The following is an 18,685-nucleotide window of genomic DNA, read 5'->3' on the forward strand; positions in this document are numbered from 1 at the left end:
TTGACTCTTTATAAAAAAATGGTAAAAAAAACAATAAAAAGGAATAACCATAGAGGATATATAATATATGATAATGAATGAATCATGAGTCAATGAAAGATGTTGGAGGGACATGCACACAAACACCAGATTTCCTGGCAGCCCTGTGCTGTTAGGTGTATACGTGTATAAACGTATCATTCCAAACACACACACACAAACACACACATGAGGGGTGACTAGTTTGTGAAATGTTTTTTAAGACCTGCACTGTATATATTGTACTTACAAAAGAACTGCTGGTTATTGATTGAATTTGTATTGATTCACAGCTTAAAATATGAAAAGTATGTATAAAAAAACTTTTGTATAGATATATGTTATGACTTTTATATATATTTTATATAAGTTATAAACTTTGTACAGTTGTACACAGAGGTGGAAAGTAATGAATTACATTTATGTTATGTTTTTGTACTTCTACTTTTCAAAGTAGATTTTAAAATCTGTAATTCTACTTTTACTTATAATGTTTGTAGTATTGTACTTAACAGCATATAAATACATATCAGTTACTGAATAAAAAAAAATGTATAAATGAAAATAATGATTAATGCTTAAAGATTTTTCAATAATCTCTCATCCTGCCCTCTTTACTATTCTCCACTAAACCACATCTCATTGGCTGTAAACATCTCTGTAAGTCTTTTATCTGTGCTCCTGGGTTTCTGTGGACTCACCCTGTTGGTAGTCTCTCTCTCTCTCTCTCTCTCTCTCTCTCTCTCTCTCTCTCTCTCTCTCTCTCTCTCTCTCTCTCTCTCTCTCTCTCTCTCTTTGTGTTTTCTTAGCTGTGCTGGCCCATCTGGAGAAGCAAGGTTGAAGAAATCTATTTGACTGAAAGTAGATTTTAACCAATCTACTTTTTACTTTTACTTGAGTAGATTTTTTTTACTTTAACTTTATTTGTACTTAAGTAAAATCTTATTGAAGTAACAATGCTTTTACTTGAGTAGAATATTTTATTACACTTTCCACCTCTGGTTGTAGACAATGTACATATTCCCTGTTGTAAATGTATATATCACACATTCTCTACACATATTGTACCTTACACACATCTTGTTCTATTATAATTTCATATACACTATATGTATATATCCTTAGTGTACTTGCTCATCAGCTTTTGCACATTTTTACTCTGCCCAGAGCCTCTATATTAATTTATTGCACATATATTTACATATAAACATTACATGCTGTGCATATATTAATATATGTATCTGCATATTTCAGTCTGCATAGTTGCTACTATTTGCACACACTGTTGCTGTCTATCTATCTATCTATCTATCTATCTATCTATCTATCTATCTATCTATCTATCTATCTATCTATCTATCTATCTATATCTATCCATCTAACAAATATCCCATGTATTGCTTTATTATAAAGTCTTAATGTTTGTGATCAGTGCGATCATCAGTACTTGTTAAATAAAGTGGATTAAACACAATTACGGAGTAAACTTAAGCTCTAGTGTGAACATTCTGCAAAATCAACACATTTAAACATAACCCTTAATCGATAACAGTGTGAGACCAAAGTCAAGCAAGATGCTGTGTTTAGAAAGGTTAGAAAGTTACATAGGGGTGAGGTTGATGTACTCCTGCGAGGCATTTATCATAAATCACATGACCTTTAAAAACACAGCATTTCTCAAACCATACAAGACATCTACACGTCCTGCAAGGCTTGACTTATTGTAGTGAAAGTCAATGTGTTTGCTCTCTGCCACCTAGTGGCCACACAGTGCATATACTTCAATGATTCAATGTTAATGTGCTGAATGACGTCACTGCACGTGCTGCTCATTGAGTTCAATATCTCTCTGGTTTGATCAGCTATAATAAAATTACACATTTTATAACGATATTATAAGATATGTGCAATACTTTTCTTTTTTCTTTTTTTGTGCAATACTACATATATATATAACGTGCAATAAGTCTTCTATAATTTTCTATATCTTTGTATTTTTGTGCAATACCACATGTAATTATTTTTTTATATAAAACGTGCGATGGCACTTATTTATTTTTATATATCTTTGCAATACCACTTTTTATTATTTATATAAAATATGTGCAGTAGCACTTTTATTTTTTTGTGCAATACCACTTAAAAAAAAAAAATAAAATAAAATTATATATATATATATATATATATATATATATATATATATATATATATATATATATATATAATGATATAATGTGCAATGATTTTATTTAATATATATATATATATATATATATATATATATATATATATATATATATATATATAATATTATTACTATTATTATTATTATTATTATCTGTGTTGTTGTCGTCTCTGTGTACTGAAAGCTTCTGTCACCAAAACAAATTCCTTTTGTAAGTGTAAACATTCTTGGCAATAAAGCTTCTGATCCTGATTAAGAAATTGAAACTCGACTGTATGCTCTTATACATGATCTGTACATTTTTTTAATGCCTCTGAATAAAAAAAAAAACCCTCTAATTTTACCCTGAAACTATTTATGGTTTCGGTTTCAGTGCCTGTGAAGCCACACAAATTTGTTCTCCAGCTCATATATGAAGGTAATTTTCCGCCATATTTCATCATATCAAAGTCACCACCCGGACGCGTTTTCACTGTTTCTCCGTCCTGCAATCTTTTCTTTTCCACCCGTATTTGTATAAAACCCGCCCCTGACCTGAAATCAACGAATAATTTATAAGCGCACAAACACAGCATCCAATCCACGGGCTGCTAGAGAGGGGATCTCAGTAGCCAATCCGGTTAAGGGGGCGGAGTTTCGTCTTAATACAGGTAGGAAGGAAAATTTGGTTGCTTTGGAGGCGCTGGTGAATGTTCCGCACACGTTCATTGTTGCATCAGATACCCGGGACCGAGAGAAATGGCAGCGGACCAAGGTAATGCCTGTTACACCGACAATTAACACATTCATGAGAATGGAAATAGCAGTAAGGAGAGGTTAACGCGAGGATAAGTCCGATTTGTGCTGTGGAAAAGGCTGTTCACAGCTGTTGGAGAGGATCTGCCTGATTAAAGCGAACACACCTTAAAACACTCAGATAAATATGTGTAGGTTTATTGAAGGCTACATCCTTCTGCTTTGTAAATGTTAATTGTGTTTAGTTATAATCTGGGCATGAATCCTCGGTGGTTTTTATAACCAGTACATTGGCGCAGCCGGAACCACTCGGATTGAGCTCAATCTCATGGTTATTATGTATCAGATCGTAACAGATCATAGCAGATAGTAGAAACAGATCATAGCAGATGGTAACAGATCATAGCAGATGGTAACAGATCATAGTAGATCGTGACAGATCATAGTAGATTGTAACAGATCATAGTAGATTGTAACAGATCATAGTAGATTGTAACAGATCATAGCAACTCTTGACAGATCATTGTAGCTCGTAACAGATCATAGTAGATCATTACAGATCATAGTAGATCATTACAGATCATAGCAGATCGTGACAGATCATAGTAGAACGTAACAGATCATAGCAGATCGTAACAGACCATTGTAGCTCGTGACAGATCATAGTAGATCGTAACAGATCATAGCAGATGGTAACAGATCATAGCAGATGGTAATAGATCATAGCAGATCCTAACAGATCATAGCAGATCGTAACAGATCATAGCAGATCGTAACAGATCATAGCAGATCGTAACAGATCATAGCAGATTGTAACAGATCACAGCAGGTTTGTTTACCTTTGCAGATAGATTGTTTTGCTACAGCAGCCACTTCACAGACGTTCCAAAAATACAAGCAACTGGGTGTAGAATAATATTAATAAGGAGTTAAAATAAAAATCACAATAAGAATTAGGGTAAAAAAGTGCAGTCAGATGAAAATCTGAAAGCTGCACATTATGGTGCATTAACCATCTTAAATGTTACACAATAATAATATACTGTTTTTTGTGCGTGATGATTGAATATATGAAGCAGAGCGGTTAGAAAGGTCTTAAAGATGAAATAACAGGTTAAATACAATTTATAGAGACTATCATTTGTTGTTGCAATTTCATATTTAACCCCATACCTCCCTCACCCTCTTTTATTATTTTAACTATCTACACTCTTCTTCTAGGCTTTGTGCAAGTTTTGTAGTGAAGATGTGTGAAATTCTGAGCTTTCAGCTGTAAGAGCATTAGTGAGATCTGGGGTTCAGTCAGTGTTCCATTCTAAAGGGGTTCATTGGGGTTGAGGTCAGGACTCTGGGTAGGGCACTCAAGATCTTCACTCCATTGGAGCTCACATACTGGAACAGGTTTGGGCCTCTGCTTTCCAGTGAAGGGAAAATTGTACATTTTAGGCAACTGTGGGCCAAAAAGTTTTCAGAATTTTTGTAAAGGTCTGGTGTCCACATACTTTTGGCTATGGAGTAGCAATGCATGTTCTGTTCACTTCAAATTATTGACCAGCGATTCTGCAGGACTGAAAGGTCAGTATCTGGTAGTGGTCTCTCAAGGTTCATTTGAGACGCTGGATAATGCCAGGTATAAACGGTTATCTTTCTCACTTGTCCATTTGTGATTAGTTACCTGAAAATGAAATCGCTGGTGTAAACACTGATAACATCAATCTAATCAATACATACAATTAAATACAAAATTCCAGGCATAAATCCAGCAAAATAAACCTTGTTTAGTAAAACGCATCCTCAAATAGTAATTGTACCAGTATCTGTGCGTTCGTTTGTCATCCTCATGAAGTCCTGACAGCATATTAGCCGTGAGTTGGTGTTTTAGCTCGTTCAACATTGTACTCTTCGGCACTGTTTGGGTCCGGCACCAAAGCCATTGAGCGTTTTTTGTGTGTGTATGTGTGTCATCCTCTTGTCTTCCCAGCCTTTGATTATGGCTTCTTGCTGCGCATAAGCGATGATGGCCGCAGAGCCGAAGCTCTGAACGAGTACCTGAGCAGCCGCAGTTACCTGGCAGGCTACGAGCCCTCGCAGGTGGACGCTGATGCATTCACGCTTTTTCGCGGTTCACCTCCATCGTCGCACCACGTACACGCTCTGCGCTGGTACAGGCACATAGCCACACTGCAGCCTCAAACCGACGGCCAAGCCTCAGATACCAGTGAGTAGAGAGGGACTGAGCGTCATGCATGTATAATGTGTAGGAGATAGTTGGGTGTGACTGGTGTATTGGTGTTGCTCTGGGTGAGGTAGAGTTTAGAAGGCTTGCGCTGGTGACGATTGTAAGTGAGTGAAATTCACTTCCTTATCTGATGAAACACTTCATTATGCTTGCAAGCTTGTGATTCTCACTTGAAGTCTTCCTGTCAACAACTGAATCCTTTTTGTACCATGATTTATTACATTTCCTGTCACCCTAACCCTTCATCATAATCACATGAATCCGGTCCTGGCCATGCATTCCTACCTGACCAGGTTATTTATCTACATTGATCAAAATACACATGTACATGAATGTACATTTATTATAATTCATGATGCATCTTGTCTTTCAGCAAAAGGAAAGAGGGTGCAGCCTTCCTGGTCTCCACCAGATGGAACTGAGATCCCAAAACTTCGACTTTACAACAGCCTGACTCGAACCAAGGTGAGGGTTTATTTTAATTACAGTTAAACCACAACTCCTTGAGTAGGAATGTAAATGAAATTGGGACTCTTTTTCCCTCGCAATTGTGGCTTTATTTCTCTTAAACATCCAACATATGGTGCATCCACCATGTTATGGGCCTGAAGTTTAAAGCTGTTGGTGTATGAACGAGGTCTCCTCTGCTTCATCTGTCTTGTTCCGTCTCCTCTAGAGATCGGAGGCTTAGTTTGATACCATGATTGTAGCCCATTATATTTTCAATGTTAAAGCTTTCTGCCACTACAGAGGGGTGATGCTGCCCGGGAGCGTAAGTCTGAATTGTGAGAAACAAAGTCAAAATTGCGAGAGAGAGAAAAAAACCCTAGAATTTGCAAAAAAGAAATTCAGAATTTTTTATGTCACAGAAATGGGCAAATAATTTGCCTCAATAATTTTTTTTTTAATTACTCGATTCATTGTTTCAGCCCTACATGACAGCATTGTAGTTTTACAAAATACTACAGAAAATAAAATGATACGGAGCATATATTACAAGATGACACTTTCTGTGGCAGTGATTTTGTCTTTTATCTGTAGGTCATATACTGTGTGTGTATATGTATGTATGTGTGTGTGTGTGTGTGTGTGTGTGTGTGTATATATATATATATATATATATATATATATATATATATATATATATATATAATTAGACACTATATTGGGTCACTTGGTCATAAGTACGGTATGTTATTTAGTTATTTAGTCCCAATTTGCTCCTATAATTTCCTCCAATCTTCTGGGAAGATGTTCCACTAGGTTCTGGAATGTGCTTATGGACATTTGTGTTCATTAGCCACAAGGGTTTTACAAAAGACAGATATTGATGTAGGTGAGGAGACCTGGGGTGCAGTCAGCATTCCAATTCATCCCAAAGGTGCTCAGTAGGGATGAGATCAGAGCTCTATAGCAGGCCACTCAAGCGCTTCCTCTCTAGAGCATGTAAACCAGATCTTCAAGGAGTTCACTTTGTGCACAGGGGCATTACCATGCTAGAACAGATCTTTCCGAACTGTTACCACAAATCTGGAGGCACTCAGGACGTCTTTGGATGCGCTATAATAAAATTTAGCATTTACCTAAACCTGGAAACCCAAACCTGTTTCAGCATGGCAATGCCCCTGTGCACAAAGTAAACTCCTTGAAGATATATATATTTATTTATTTTCACACACACACTTACACACTCACAGTGTACTCGCGGGGTTACTTTTTCTATGAACCCCTTTGGAGTAACAAGAAATCGCAAGGGTTTGACTCTCCTTTTGATTGTTACTTTTTAAAGGGGAATTGTACATGCACTATACTGTAAACTCAACAAAAATATTGAATTATCATAAATGTTTTATTTAGTCATAAATGTTTTATTTACTACTTTAAATGAATAATACAATAATAAAATAATTTTTCAAAAGTTTTCATGTAATTTATTAGTACAAACTCTGTTTTGAATTGTTACTCTGAACTTTTGAGCCACTCTCGGAGTCTTGCGAACCATCAGATTTTTTGCAAGTTACTCTCGGTACGGTTCCAAATGAAAAGTCGCGAACTATCGAGGTTGCTAGTGTCAAGGTCCTGAGTATCGAGGTCCCACTGTGTATGTATGTATGTATGTATGTATATACATACATACATACATCTATACAAATATTGGTGCTAATAATAGTTCTAACAAATTATGTTTGGTTGTTCTGTTATGTTCTAGGAGCTGTTTGTCCCTCAGCATGGGAAAAGGGTTTTGTGGTACTGCTGTGGCCCCACGGTCTATGACGCTTCCCACATGGGTCATGCCAGGTAACACTCTCTATAGCTCTATGTGTTTCCCACAATCGCTCACACTGCGTATCTGGAACAGCCTGTGTTCTGCTTTTTGTGATGAGTCTATAGAGACAAAGCTAAAACATTCAGCCAAGCAGTACTTAGCAACCTTTAATTCTCTTTGTGTTATTAAAAGTGCCAGATGAGTTGCAACATCACACATGTTTGTGTTTCCATTTTCCATGTCTTTATAGTCTTCATATGATCTTACATTTATTTTTCTTTATGGAGCGGGGGGGATACAAATAATGCCAATACCTCTATCCCACATTTTGAAAAATACACAGTGAAAGGATTAGTATGTTTGAGAACTAGCCATGTTCGACGTTCTGTCTCTTTCTTCGTTAGCAGTCTTGTCTCGAACGTTTCTACACACAGTATTTGTGTAATCCCTGCCCTTCCAGGTCGTATATTTCTTTCGACATCCTAAGAAGAATATTGATGGGCTATTTCAAATACGACGTCTTCTACTGCATGAACATCACCGACATTGACGACAAAGTAAGACTGCTAGGAATTTGTATAGTGAAGGAATGAATAAATAAATAAATAGTTTTACGTATTTATTACATATGCATTTATATACCACATTACATTTATACTGTCCATCACACAAGGAAGAGGTTAAAATAAATTTCATTGACAAAGCAGAACATCATCAACAACCTGATAACGATTTTCTGTAAATGTCAGCAAACCGAAAAAAAGATCTCAAGATAGAGGATGTTGTTGCTTTTCACAAGAAAATGAGGCAACAGCTTTTTTGAAGCTATAATACAATACCCATAAGTGATACTATACATCAATGTTTGCAATTGTTTCCTAACAATGAATTCATATTTATAAAAGTCACTCGTAAATTTACGAAATGAAATTGTAAACATTGGCAGATTACTGTGTTAAGAGGAATAAAGTAACAGCAGGACATGCTGTTGTCGGAATATCAGCTTTATAACATTAAATTGTCATTTCCACTTTGCATTATTGAATATTTTCAACACACCACACATCATTTAGGAATGTAAACACTTTTATTTTTTAAACATTATAAATCTATTATGAATCTTTTTACAATTCAATAAACAGAAACAGGTCTTTTGACATTTCTCAGTGTAAATGGACTCTTCTAATATTTTGGATGATTACAACTTGTGGCTTATGTTTTGCTGATGATGGGTGATGACATTCTGCTGTGTTTCAGATCATTAAACGAGCCAGACAGAATCACCTGCTGGAGCAGTACAGAGCCAAAAAACCTAAAGCCCACCAGATCCTGCAGGATGTGTTAACCGCTAGAGAGGTGAGAGATACCGGCTCATTTATTTTCATTTCATAAAGCCTTGGAAGTATGTTTGTGCAAATCAGATTCACATGTCGTGTTTTTATTTTCTTTGGGCTTTTTATTGCTGATGCATAGATCTGTTTATTAAACTTTTCCGGTGAGGTTGGTTTGAGTTTTTCAAAGAGATTGATAACAGAAGTTAAAACAGAACATCTGAATATTATGATAATAGAATTGCTAACTATATCTGAATATTTCAGATTATTTCTTATATATTATTCAATGATAAATTAATGTTGCTGTACAGCACAGTGCAATTTTTTGGGAATAAAAAAAACAACCTAATAATCAGCACCTGCACCTTTTTGAATCACTTGTTGCTTAATGCATCCACTGTGAAAAAAGTGCTCTTCCTTGTCATATTAAAACAGAAAATAGGAAGTGGAATGACCAAATGAATTATTCCGTGCTCAGATCCCTTTCACGCATTATGGTTAGCTCAGCCAAAATCGAAGTTTCTAACTGACCAGAGATGTGTTATGAACTGCATCTGGGTTTGAAAAGAGCTTTCACACTTGACAAAACAAACAAACAAAAACAAATACACACAAACACAAGCGTAAAAAACGCCCACAGCGGTTTATACTTCAAATAGGACAGTTCTCTGATGATCAGCTTTTTGGAAAATGTTATAGTATATGTTTATTGTTAAATTGTCAAGTTGTGTTTTTCATGTGTTGTTTTAGCCCTTTAAAGTCAAGCTTGCTGAAACCACAGACCCAGATAAAAAGCAGATGTTGGAGAGGCTGGATGCAGCAGTGACTGCTGCGCTGACTCCACTTCAGGGGTTGATGAAGAGCGGAGCTGAGGATGCTGCCGTTCAGAGCCAGGCTGAGGTTGGAATGAAAAATCTGAAACACTTTTGATAGATACTGAGCACTGCAGCCCAGAAACAGCCCAAAAAACTGCAGTTTTAGAGATGCTCTGACCCAGTGGTCTAGCCGTCACAATTTGACCCTTGTTAAACTCTCTTAAATCCATAAACTTGCCCATTTTTTCCTGCTTCTAAAACATTAACTTTGGGGACAAAATGTTCACTTGCTGCCTAATAGATCCCACCCACTAACGGGTGTCAAGATGAAGAGATAATCAGTGTTATTCACTCACCGGTCATAATGTTATAATGCCATTATGTTATGCTTGATCAGTCTATATACTTTAGCCATCACACTGACTCAAATTTTATTATTACATTCTGATCTAGTTTGATCAGAACTACAGCCGATTGTTTTGTAAACCTAATCTATTCAATATTCTCAATAAGCTTTGCTTTCTTTGTTTTTGCATTTGTGTTCTGGCTGATAAGGTTTTACTTGAAGAAGCCAAGGACCTTTTGTCAGATTGGTTGGATTCCCAGTTTGGCAGCCAAGTAACAGAAAACTCAATATTCTCCTTGTTACCGAAATACTGGGAGGGAGAGTATCACAAAGACATGGAAGCCCTCAATGTAAGTAAAGCTGATGTTTTAACTTCAGGGAAATGTTGACAGTATTTTTTAGGAAAATGTTTACAGTTTTAAGGCTCCGGTATCACAGTGGTTAAAATAAAAAAAAATAATTTAGAAAAACTTAAAAAAATAAAAATAAAAAAAATAAAAAAAATCATTAATGTTGAGCTAAATTGTGCTACACATTGACACTACATTAAACTGACCTTAACTTTCTGTAACACCAGGTTCTTCCACCTGATGTCCTCACACGTGTCAGTGAATATGTTCCAGAGATCGTCGAGTTTGTAAAGAAAATAGTAGACAATGGATATGGGTTAGTATCCATAAGTTATAATGATGCATTTTTTTTTAAAGACTATGTTTTAAAGCTTTTAATTCTTCTTATTGCAGTTATGAGTCTAATGGCTCAGTGTATTTCGACACTGCAAAATTTGATGGTAGTTCAGGGCATTCGTATGCTAAACTGGTGCCAGAAGCAGTAGGGGACCAGAAGGCTCTGCAGGAGGGAGAAGGTACACATTAGGGAAAGTGTGTGTGTGTGTGTGTGTGTGTGTGTGTGTGTGTGTATATATATATATATATATATATATATATATATATATATATATATATATATATATATATATATAGCATATAATTTGTAGTTCTACCGTACTAAACTGTAATGATATTCATATCTCTGCTTTGTAGGAGACTTAAGTATCTCAGCAGACCGTCTGAGTGAGAAGCGTTCACAGAATGACTTTGCCCTTTGGAAGGCCTCTAAACCTGGAGAACCGTCCTGGGAATCTCCTTGGGGGAAGGTGAGCAGAGACATTTCAGATTTATTTCTTCTGTACAAACCAAAAAACGAACACTGCACTGTTGATAAATGTGCTTTAGAATATATTGCTGTTTTGAACAATTTTTCTATTCTCATAATGAATGTGTGAAACCACAGCATTCTCCCTCACTATCATTAGCATTTGCCATAACACTTTGCCTTTATTTTGCATAAAGTTAAACTCTGATTGAGCGGCATGGTGTTGCAGCAGGCTGCTTTTCTGTCTCACTTGGTTGATCCTGAGCTTCATATTACTGTCTGTGTGGTATTTTGCATGTTCCCAAAGTCTCTTTTCATCTAGGCTCTCCACTTCCTCAAAAAAACATGGCAGTAGATATATTGGTGACTCTAAATTGCCAAGAGTTATGAATGGCACACCACCCGGGGTGTATTTATGCCTCATGCTCATTTTTTCCAGCTACAGATCATAAAGCATTAGTATAAAGATAGAGGAATGAAAAACATAGTGGAAACTATTGCTTTTTTTTTTTACTATTTTATCTCCAGGGGATGTGACTGTGGCAAGTTTATATTTAGTTTATATCATTTTTTTAATTTTGTGGTTTGCCAAAAATTGGTTTCAGTTAAATTTATTTTATTAGACAAAATTCAGATTTTTCACTGAAATGTGAACACTGTTGGTTTTATTGTGACTGTTCTAGCTTTTAACAAGTTGGTAGAAAATAGCCATTAGTTTCTCTCTAAACTAGTTTGTGTCAATACTTGTGCAGTTGATAACAGTTTAAGACTCAGTGCTCTTGCTGTGCTATTATTGTGTCCTGCTGTGTCACTTTATTCTTTGTCTGAATAGGGACGACCTGGTTGGCACATCGAATGTTCAGCTATGGCTGGCTCCATATTGGGCTCATCTATGGACATTCACGGAGGAGGATTTGACTTGCGTTTCCCTCATCATGACAATGAACTGGCGCAGTCCGAGGTACCGATTGTTCATATTCATATTTTTAAATCACTGTGGCTGTGAATAAATGAATGCTATGGAAAAAAGTCCCTATTTTCTGATCTGCTGGATTTGATGTTTGTGTGTCCAGGCCTACTTTGACAATGACTATTGGGTGCGCTATTTTTTGCACACGGGCCACCTTACAATCGCCGGGTGCAAGATGTCCAAGTCTCTGAAGAACTTTATCACCATTAAAGATGCCCTCGCAAAACACACAGGTATTAGTTCTGCATAAGTTTATTTTGACAAGTGGGTCATAATGTTTAATGTCCCAGGACTGTTTTAAGCTTTTTTGAGACAGTAAAATGTAAATTAAATTAAGTACAAAAGAACTGAGCTGTTTAAAAAATTACTGTGAACTGTTTACTGCCTTTTTACAGCAAGGCAGCTGCGTCTGGCTTTCCTCATGCACTCATGGAAGGACACACTAGATTACTCGCCTAACACCATGGAGTCTGCTATTCAGTATGAGAAGTTCATAAACGTGAGCAAATTTACTGTCCTCAGCACTGCACACTTATAATCTTACTTTGGCAGAGAATAGCTCGCTTCTGTTTTTATGTAAACATATAGGTATGTTAGTGGTATATTGTATATGAAATATAAAAACTCAACAGCAAATAAATCTTTACAATTAAAGGGACTTAAACGCTTCTCATTCACAAACAGTGAATGTGGCTCAAAGATAACAAAAATGCACAGCATTATGGGTTAAAGATTTTTACATCCTAGAGTTGTTAAATTTTCAAATCACAAAAGGTGTTGTGAACATTTACAGATGGGTCCCCAGTATCAGCTTGTAGTTAGTTTCCATTGTTGGAGAATTCAGGACAGAGGCACCTTTTGATTTCTCTTCAATGTGATTTATTGTTTTCTAAAGAAGAAAAAAGACATGGTTGTAGAATATTAACTGGTTATAATTATGGGAAAAAGTAAAAAAACAACAACCAGGAACCAATTTTTCCCCCACAAATTCCATAACATTAAATACTGTCACTATGAATGTGATGTCATTCTTTATTTAACAAAAATGTGTAATTATTGCTGAAATGCTATGGTATAAGAGGGAAAAAAAACGTCAGGGCATTGTATGATTGGAAATTATTTGGAGATATTGTGTTAATTTATATAAGTATATTTTATATATTTATATCTTCTAGTTGTATTATCTTATATCTTATTGTATATCATTGACTGACCTGTTATACACAGTCGAAGGAATTAGCTATAATGTTGAATGTAATTCTTTAACTCATAGGAGTTCTTCCTGAATGTGAAGGACATTCTGAGGACTCCAACTGACATCACAGGCCAGTTTGAGAAATGGGAGGCAGAGGAGATCAACCTGAACCAAATGTTGGTGGTGTTCCCAACTTTAAAACAATGTGCTAGAATTCCTGATACCTAAGTTTTTGAAGTAGTTATTTATCCAGGCTTTTGAACTGTGAACATGGTTCCATGATGATCTTTTGTGTGTCTAGATTCTATGAGAAAAAAGAAGGTGTTCACGAAGCTCTGTGTGATAATATCGACACCCGTACAGCGCTGGAGGAGATGAGGGCTCTGGTGGGTCAGAGCAACACTTATATGGCTGCCAGAAAGAGTGCCAAACTGCTGCCTAACCGGATGCTACTCCAGAGCATTGCTCATTACCTCACTAACATATTCAGGGTGAGTCTGTACTCAGCACTGGGTTTTTCACAAGATTAGTGTTTACAGCAATATCTGACTTTATGTATTATGTCTTATCTACAGCATAACGAAATGCAAACATATAGACACAAGCCTACAAATCATGTATTCAAAATAAAAATTTTGAAAGTGCATCAAAACACTACTTTTTTTAATAAGTAGTACATTTTAATAACAATTACAGGATGCCGTGTGTTTTCTAATGCAGTGGTGAACCAGGACTGTTTAATCCCTCACATTGTTCTCATTGTGTGTTTCTGAGAAATACGCATACAGTACTTTCATGATTCATAATCATTTTTGTCATCTTGCTAGGGTGCAAAAAATAGCAAAAGGAAAAAAAGATATGATTTTTTTTTTTTTATTCAAACGTTACTAATTTCAAAAAATGTTGGGACATTGTGTAAAATGTAAATAAAAACAGAATGCAATGATTTACTAGAATCTAGAATCTCACAGAATTTGATTTGAGATCCATATTCTATTCACAATCAAACACAGATTGGTGAAGCGCTGCCCATCTTTACTTACTTTACTACGTTTACTTACTTTACTAATTTATTTGTATCTTAGAGATACTCTCCCTTCTCTAAGATACAATATTTATACCCAATCATCTTACTTACCTGTTGTCAATTAACCTCATTATTGCAAAATGTTTCTCCAACTGTTCCGATTTAATAACACTAATTTCTTTCTGACATTTTTGACACGTTGCAGCCATCACATTTAAAATTATTATATATATTTTTCCCCCTTAAAATTTTTCATTTCCTGAGTTTGGTATGTTTTTTTATGTTTTATTGTGACTAAAATATAGGTTTGAGATTATTTCATTCTGTTTTTATTTACATTTTACTCAGTGTCCCAACTTTTTGGAAATTGGGATTTTATTCCAATTGCAATTGTCAACACAATTATATTATACTACTGCACATTTACTGCAATCTACAGTAACTGTTACAGTACAGCAGTTTGGAAATCATTACTCACTGTTACACCGTTCATTTTTATGTCAAATCACACAATCAATGAGATGCTGATGATGAAAAACATACAAATCTCAATACAATTGAAGTTGTTTATGCTTTTCTTTTTTATAGACTTTTGGGGCAATCGAGGGAACAGAACCCATTGGATTTCCTGTTGCAAGAAATGACCAAAATGTTGATGTAAGCAAAAAGCAGCTTGCTCCATAGTTTTTAAACATTTCTAAAATGAAGTATGTGCCCCTGATTTCAACTTGTAGTATATATTTTTTTATACTTTAATATAATCTATGGCTTCATTTGTGCTTGTTAGCTGGAGAGTACAGTTATGCCCTACTTAAAGGTGCTTTCCGACTTCAGGGAAGGAGTCAGAAAAATTGCAAGGGAACAAAAAGGTATTTTTCTCCTTGGTTATATCTGGGCAGCATTAAGTATTTTTAATGTAAAGTAGTGACTTTATTCTGATATATAATATTTTATTTATTTATTTATTTTTTTAGTGACAGGAGTACTGCAGCTGTGTGACACAGTCAGAGACGACATCCTGCCTGAGCTTGGAGTCCGATTAGAAGATCATGAAGGTATAAAAGAAGGTTTTATTAGTAGGATGATATTCATTGACAGAGTGGTATAATAAGGGTTAATTTAACCAGCCTAGATAATTACTCTAGTTTTTTTTTCTCTTACACTTCAAGCTATAAGCTGTCATTCTCTACCCAGCTTCTCATTGTTCTCTATTGAAGTTGAACAATACAAAAAATGCTGCACATATTAGGAAATTGCAAGTTCACCTTGCAGCCAGAAAATCTTTACAGTAGCTATTATTCTAAAAGTCCTTAATACCTTCTCAGCAATCAGATTTGAGATTTTGTAGGAAAGTGTTAAGGCAAAATAAAGCTAGTAAAGCATCTGTACTACTTCCAGACGTGATGCTGTATATTGCCAGTTTTGTAGACAGACAGTTTCAGTTGACAGTTTTTTTTAGCTCAGTATTTGGTAGGCAACATTCATTTAATATTGAATATTGGGTCCAAACCCTCATTCATTGGACATAGGGCATTACAGCATTAACTTCTTTAGCAATTTGAGTTACAGTAGCTCATCTGTTGGATCGGGCCAGCCTTCTCTCCCCACAGTATGCCTCAGCCGCCCATGATTCTTTTGCCGGTTCACCACAGTTCCTTCCTTGGGCCGCTTTTGATAGATACTGACTACTGCAGACCAGGAACAGCACACAAGAGCTCCAGTTTTGTAGATGCTCTGCCACAGTCATCTAGCCATCACAATTTGGCCCTTGTCAAACTCTCAAATCTTTACTCTTGCCCATTTTTCCTTCTTCTAAAACACCAATTTTGAGGACAAAATTCTTAATGGATAAATATACAATGGACAAAATGGTCAATGGTCAAATTCACTTTTTGCCTAATGTATCCCACCCACTAACAGGTGCCATGATGAAGAGATAATCAGAGTTATTTACTCACCAGTCATAATTTTATAATGTCATAATGTTATGCATGGTCGGTGTTTGGCCAGAAACTCCATGTTATAACAGAGAAAGGGGGTTAATTTGGAATTATGTTTAAACATACTGTATATGGGTATGATGATCAGGTGTGCACATATATTTAGACATAAAGTGTACACAATGCCATAGTGTGACAGAGCAGCTGTTTCTGTATTTTTCCTAATGTCTATGCTGATGCTCCTGTTTTGGTCTGATTTGTGAAGGACTCTCCACTGTGGTAAAGTTAGTGGACAGAGAGACTCTACTCAAAGAGAAGGAGGAAAAGAAGAAGGTAATTACCATTTGTGTAGCCATCAATTCACCTATGTCTCTGCATGTTCACTACTACTAATGTATAACTAATGTTATTGTACATATTGTATTATTTAATATATTTTGCATGATTACATTTAATGCTATTTACATTAAGTGTGTAGCTGGACATCCTAGACCGCAAAAGAAAAAAATGCTGGGTTCATGAAAAATTGATGATTGCTCACATGAGCGAGTGTGTATGACTGTCTCCGGTTGCACTTTTTGTCAAGCTAGGCTTAAATTACATACCATAAATCCCTTTCAAATGTATAAAATTTATTGAATGCTATTGTGCATTATGTATGTTTGATTTTATCTTGTTTAAAAATAACGCTAATATATTTTGTTTATTTTTAAGCTGGAGGAGGAGAAGAGAAAAAAGAAAGAAGAGGCAGCCAGAAAGAAACAGGAACAAGAGGTTAGAAGAGCTGATTTCTCACAGACTGATATTTCAGAAAATTTTCAAATTTAGATGATAACATTTTCTCCTTAGCTTGGCTTTAAGTGCAGAATTGTCTTCGGAGTTCTCTTAAGAAGTCTCTTGAAAAATGTTTTTATTCCAACGAATCTTCAAAGTCAACATGTTAAAAACAAACAACATGCCAGTTTGAATCTTTTGAATCATGTTCCTGTTCACACATGCCTAGAACATTATTTTTTAATGACTCAAAAGCCGTTTATGGAGCTTCTTCATCATTTTTGTTTTCTGTTTTAACTCTGTTCAATCATGTCTGGAGTCAGAGAGGATTATATACAACCTTCTTTTCAAAATATTTTTTTGTTGACATTGCCTTGTACTTTTGTTTGTCCTGTTCAAAGATATCATTTATTTTAAAAATGGTTGGGAGGAAATTTTACCCCAGCTAGTACATTACCTATGTCCTAAATATTTGGTTATTTTATCTGTATTACAAAAATTAGAATATATTTATAATTTTTCATTTAAGCTTTAATGTAATACCCATATCCTGAAAGTTGGGATGAATTATCCACTTCAGTTTGAATCAATGACTTTTGTAATAAAAAGATAGTTTTGGTATTAACTCCTTCTCTTGTATAGATGGCTAAACTAGCAAAGATGAAGATGCCACCTAGTGAGATGTTCCGCTCAGAAAAGGACAAGTACTCCAACTTTGATGACACGGTAACCAATGAAAATCCTCTTTTTGTTGCCTATTTGGAAATCCATCATGTCTAAAATTCCTTATGCTGTCTCTATCTATATTTTAATGTACAGGGTTTCCCTACACATGATGCAGAAGGGAAGGAGCTTAGCAAAGGACAAGCCAAAAAGCTTCGCAAGCTTTACGAAGCTCAGGAAAAGCTGTACAACGAGTACCTCCAGTCAACCCAGAACGGAAGCTGAGAATTCTGGGAGTGCTGCATCAATCCGCCCATAGTGTCTGCTCTCCTTTTGTCCTGTGGTGGTTGTTGGATATAAAAACAGCAAGAATTTCAGAAGTCACATGTCATGGTGCTATGGCAGTGTCTGTAGTCTTATGTACATGATAGAAAAGGGATGATGTGTTGGAGCAATATTTTAAAAGTGCTATGGAAACAGGAATATGTTGACTCTGATAAGATCTGAGCTTTATTTTAAAGCTAATAAACACAGGAAGGTCTTTTTCTAGTCTTTTGAAGGCTTTTCTATGGTATTTGAAGGGTATTTAATGAGCAGCAACATTATTAATAGTTATAGAACATAAGTATGTATGTGAAATATTAATCATCCTCGATTATATTCTAACGGGCACATTTTTCTTTCCAAAGCAGTATTTGCAATTATCAATAAAATGACTGAATTAACCAGCATAATGATAACGGGTATAATTTCTCAAACTCTACTGTAATAATTGGTTGTAAAAAAAAAATAATAATAAATGGTCAAGAATTTTTTTTTTTCCTTTTTATTAAAAAGAGGCAAAAAAACAAACTCAAATTATAGCACCAGTATTGTCACTGATCCTGATGGTTGTTTACAAAATGAATTATATAGGAATACTTTTTTATATTTTTCAACTTTAGCTACATTGGTAATTTATGGAAAAATGGACATCAAAATAAATAAGCAAATTAAAAATTAAATGTCTTTTGAGTGATGTAT

The 18,685-nt window shown here is 35.4% G+C and overlaps 1 protein-coding gene across 2 annotated transcripts; it reads left to right on the forward strand.

Annotated features, from left to right (window-relative positions):
- The first annotated feature begins 2,813 nt into the window (after positions 1-2,813).
- Positions 2,814-18,474, forward strand: cars1 (cysteinyl-tRNA synthetase 1). Of its 2 annotated transcripts, XM_046840770.1 has the most exons (23): positions 2,817-2,957; positions 4,920-5,156; positions 5,551-5,642; positions 7,387-7,475; positions 7,904-8,000; positions 8,701-8,799; positions 9,528-9,677; positions 10,148-10,288; positions 10,516-10,604; positions 10,682-10,803; positions 10,982-11,094; positions 11,926-12,054; positions 12,167-12,296; positions 12,459-12,562; positions 13,337-13,434; positions 13,560-13,749; positions 14,874-14,942; positions 15,073-15,154; positions 15,260-15,340; positions 16,491-16,558; positions 16,940-16,999; positions 17,642-17,725; positions 17,819-18,474. In XM_046840770.1, exons 1-23 carry the CDS (start codon positions 2,942-2,944, stop codon positions 17,945-17,947), a joined length of 2,469 nt encoding a protein of 822 aa, XP_046696726.1. In that variant the 5' UTR covers positions 2,817-2,941; the 3' UTR covers positions 17,948-18,474. The 2 variants fall into 2 exon arrangements, with proteins under 2 accessions (XP_046696727.1, XP_046696726.1); XM_046840771.1 differs by lacking the exon at positions 4,920-5,156 and having other exon boundaries at positions 2,814-2,957.
- The last annotated feature ends 211 nt before the right edge of the window (positions 18,475-18,685 follow it).

This window comes from Silurus meridionalis, chromosome 26, assembly GCF_014805685.1.
Source record: "Silurus meridionalis isolate SWU-2019-XX chromosome 26, ASM1480568v1, whole genome shotgun sequence".
NCBI lineage: Eukaryota > Metazoa > Chordata > Actinopteri > Siluriformes > Siluridae > Silurus > Silurus meridionalis.

Coding starts and splice junctions, on each gene's coding strand:
- cars1 (XM_046840770.1), top strand. Junction 10,289..10,515: donor AAGACATGGAAGCCCTCAAT/GTAAGTAAAGCT, acceptor CTGTAACACCAG/GTTCTTCCACCTGATGTCCT. Junction 15,155..15,259: donor AATTGCAAGGGAACAAAAAG/GTATTTTTCTCC, acceptor TTATTTTTTTAG/TGACAGGAGTACTGCAGCTG.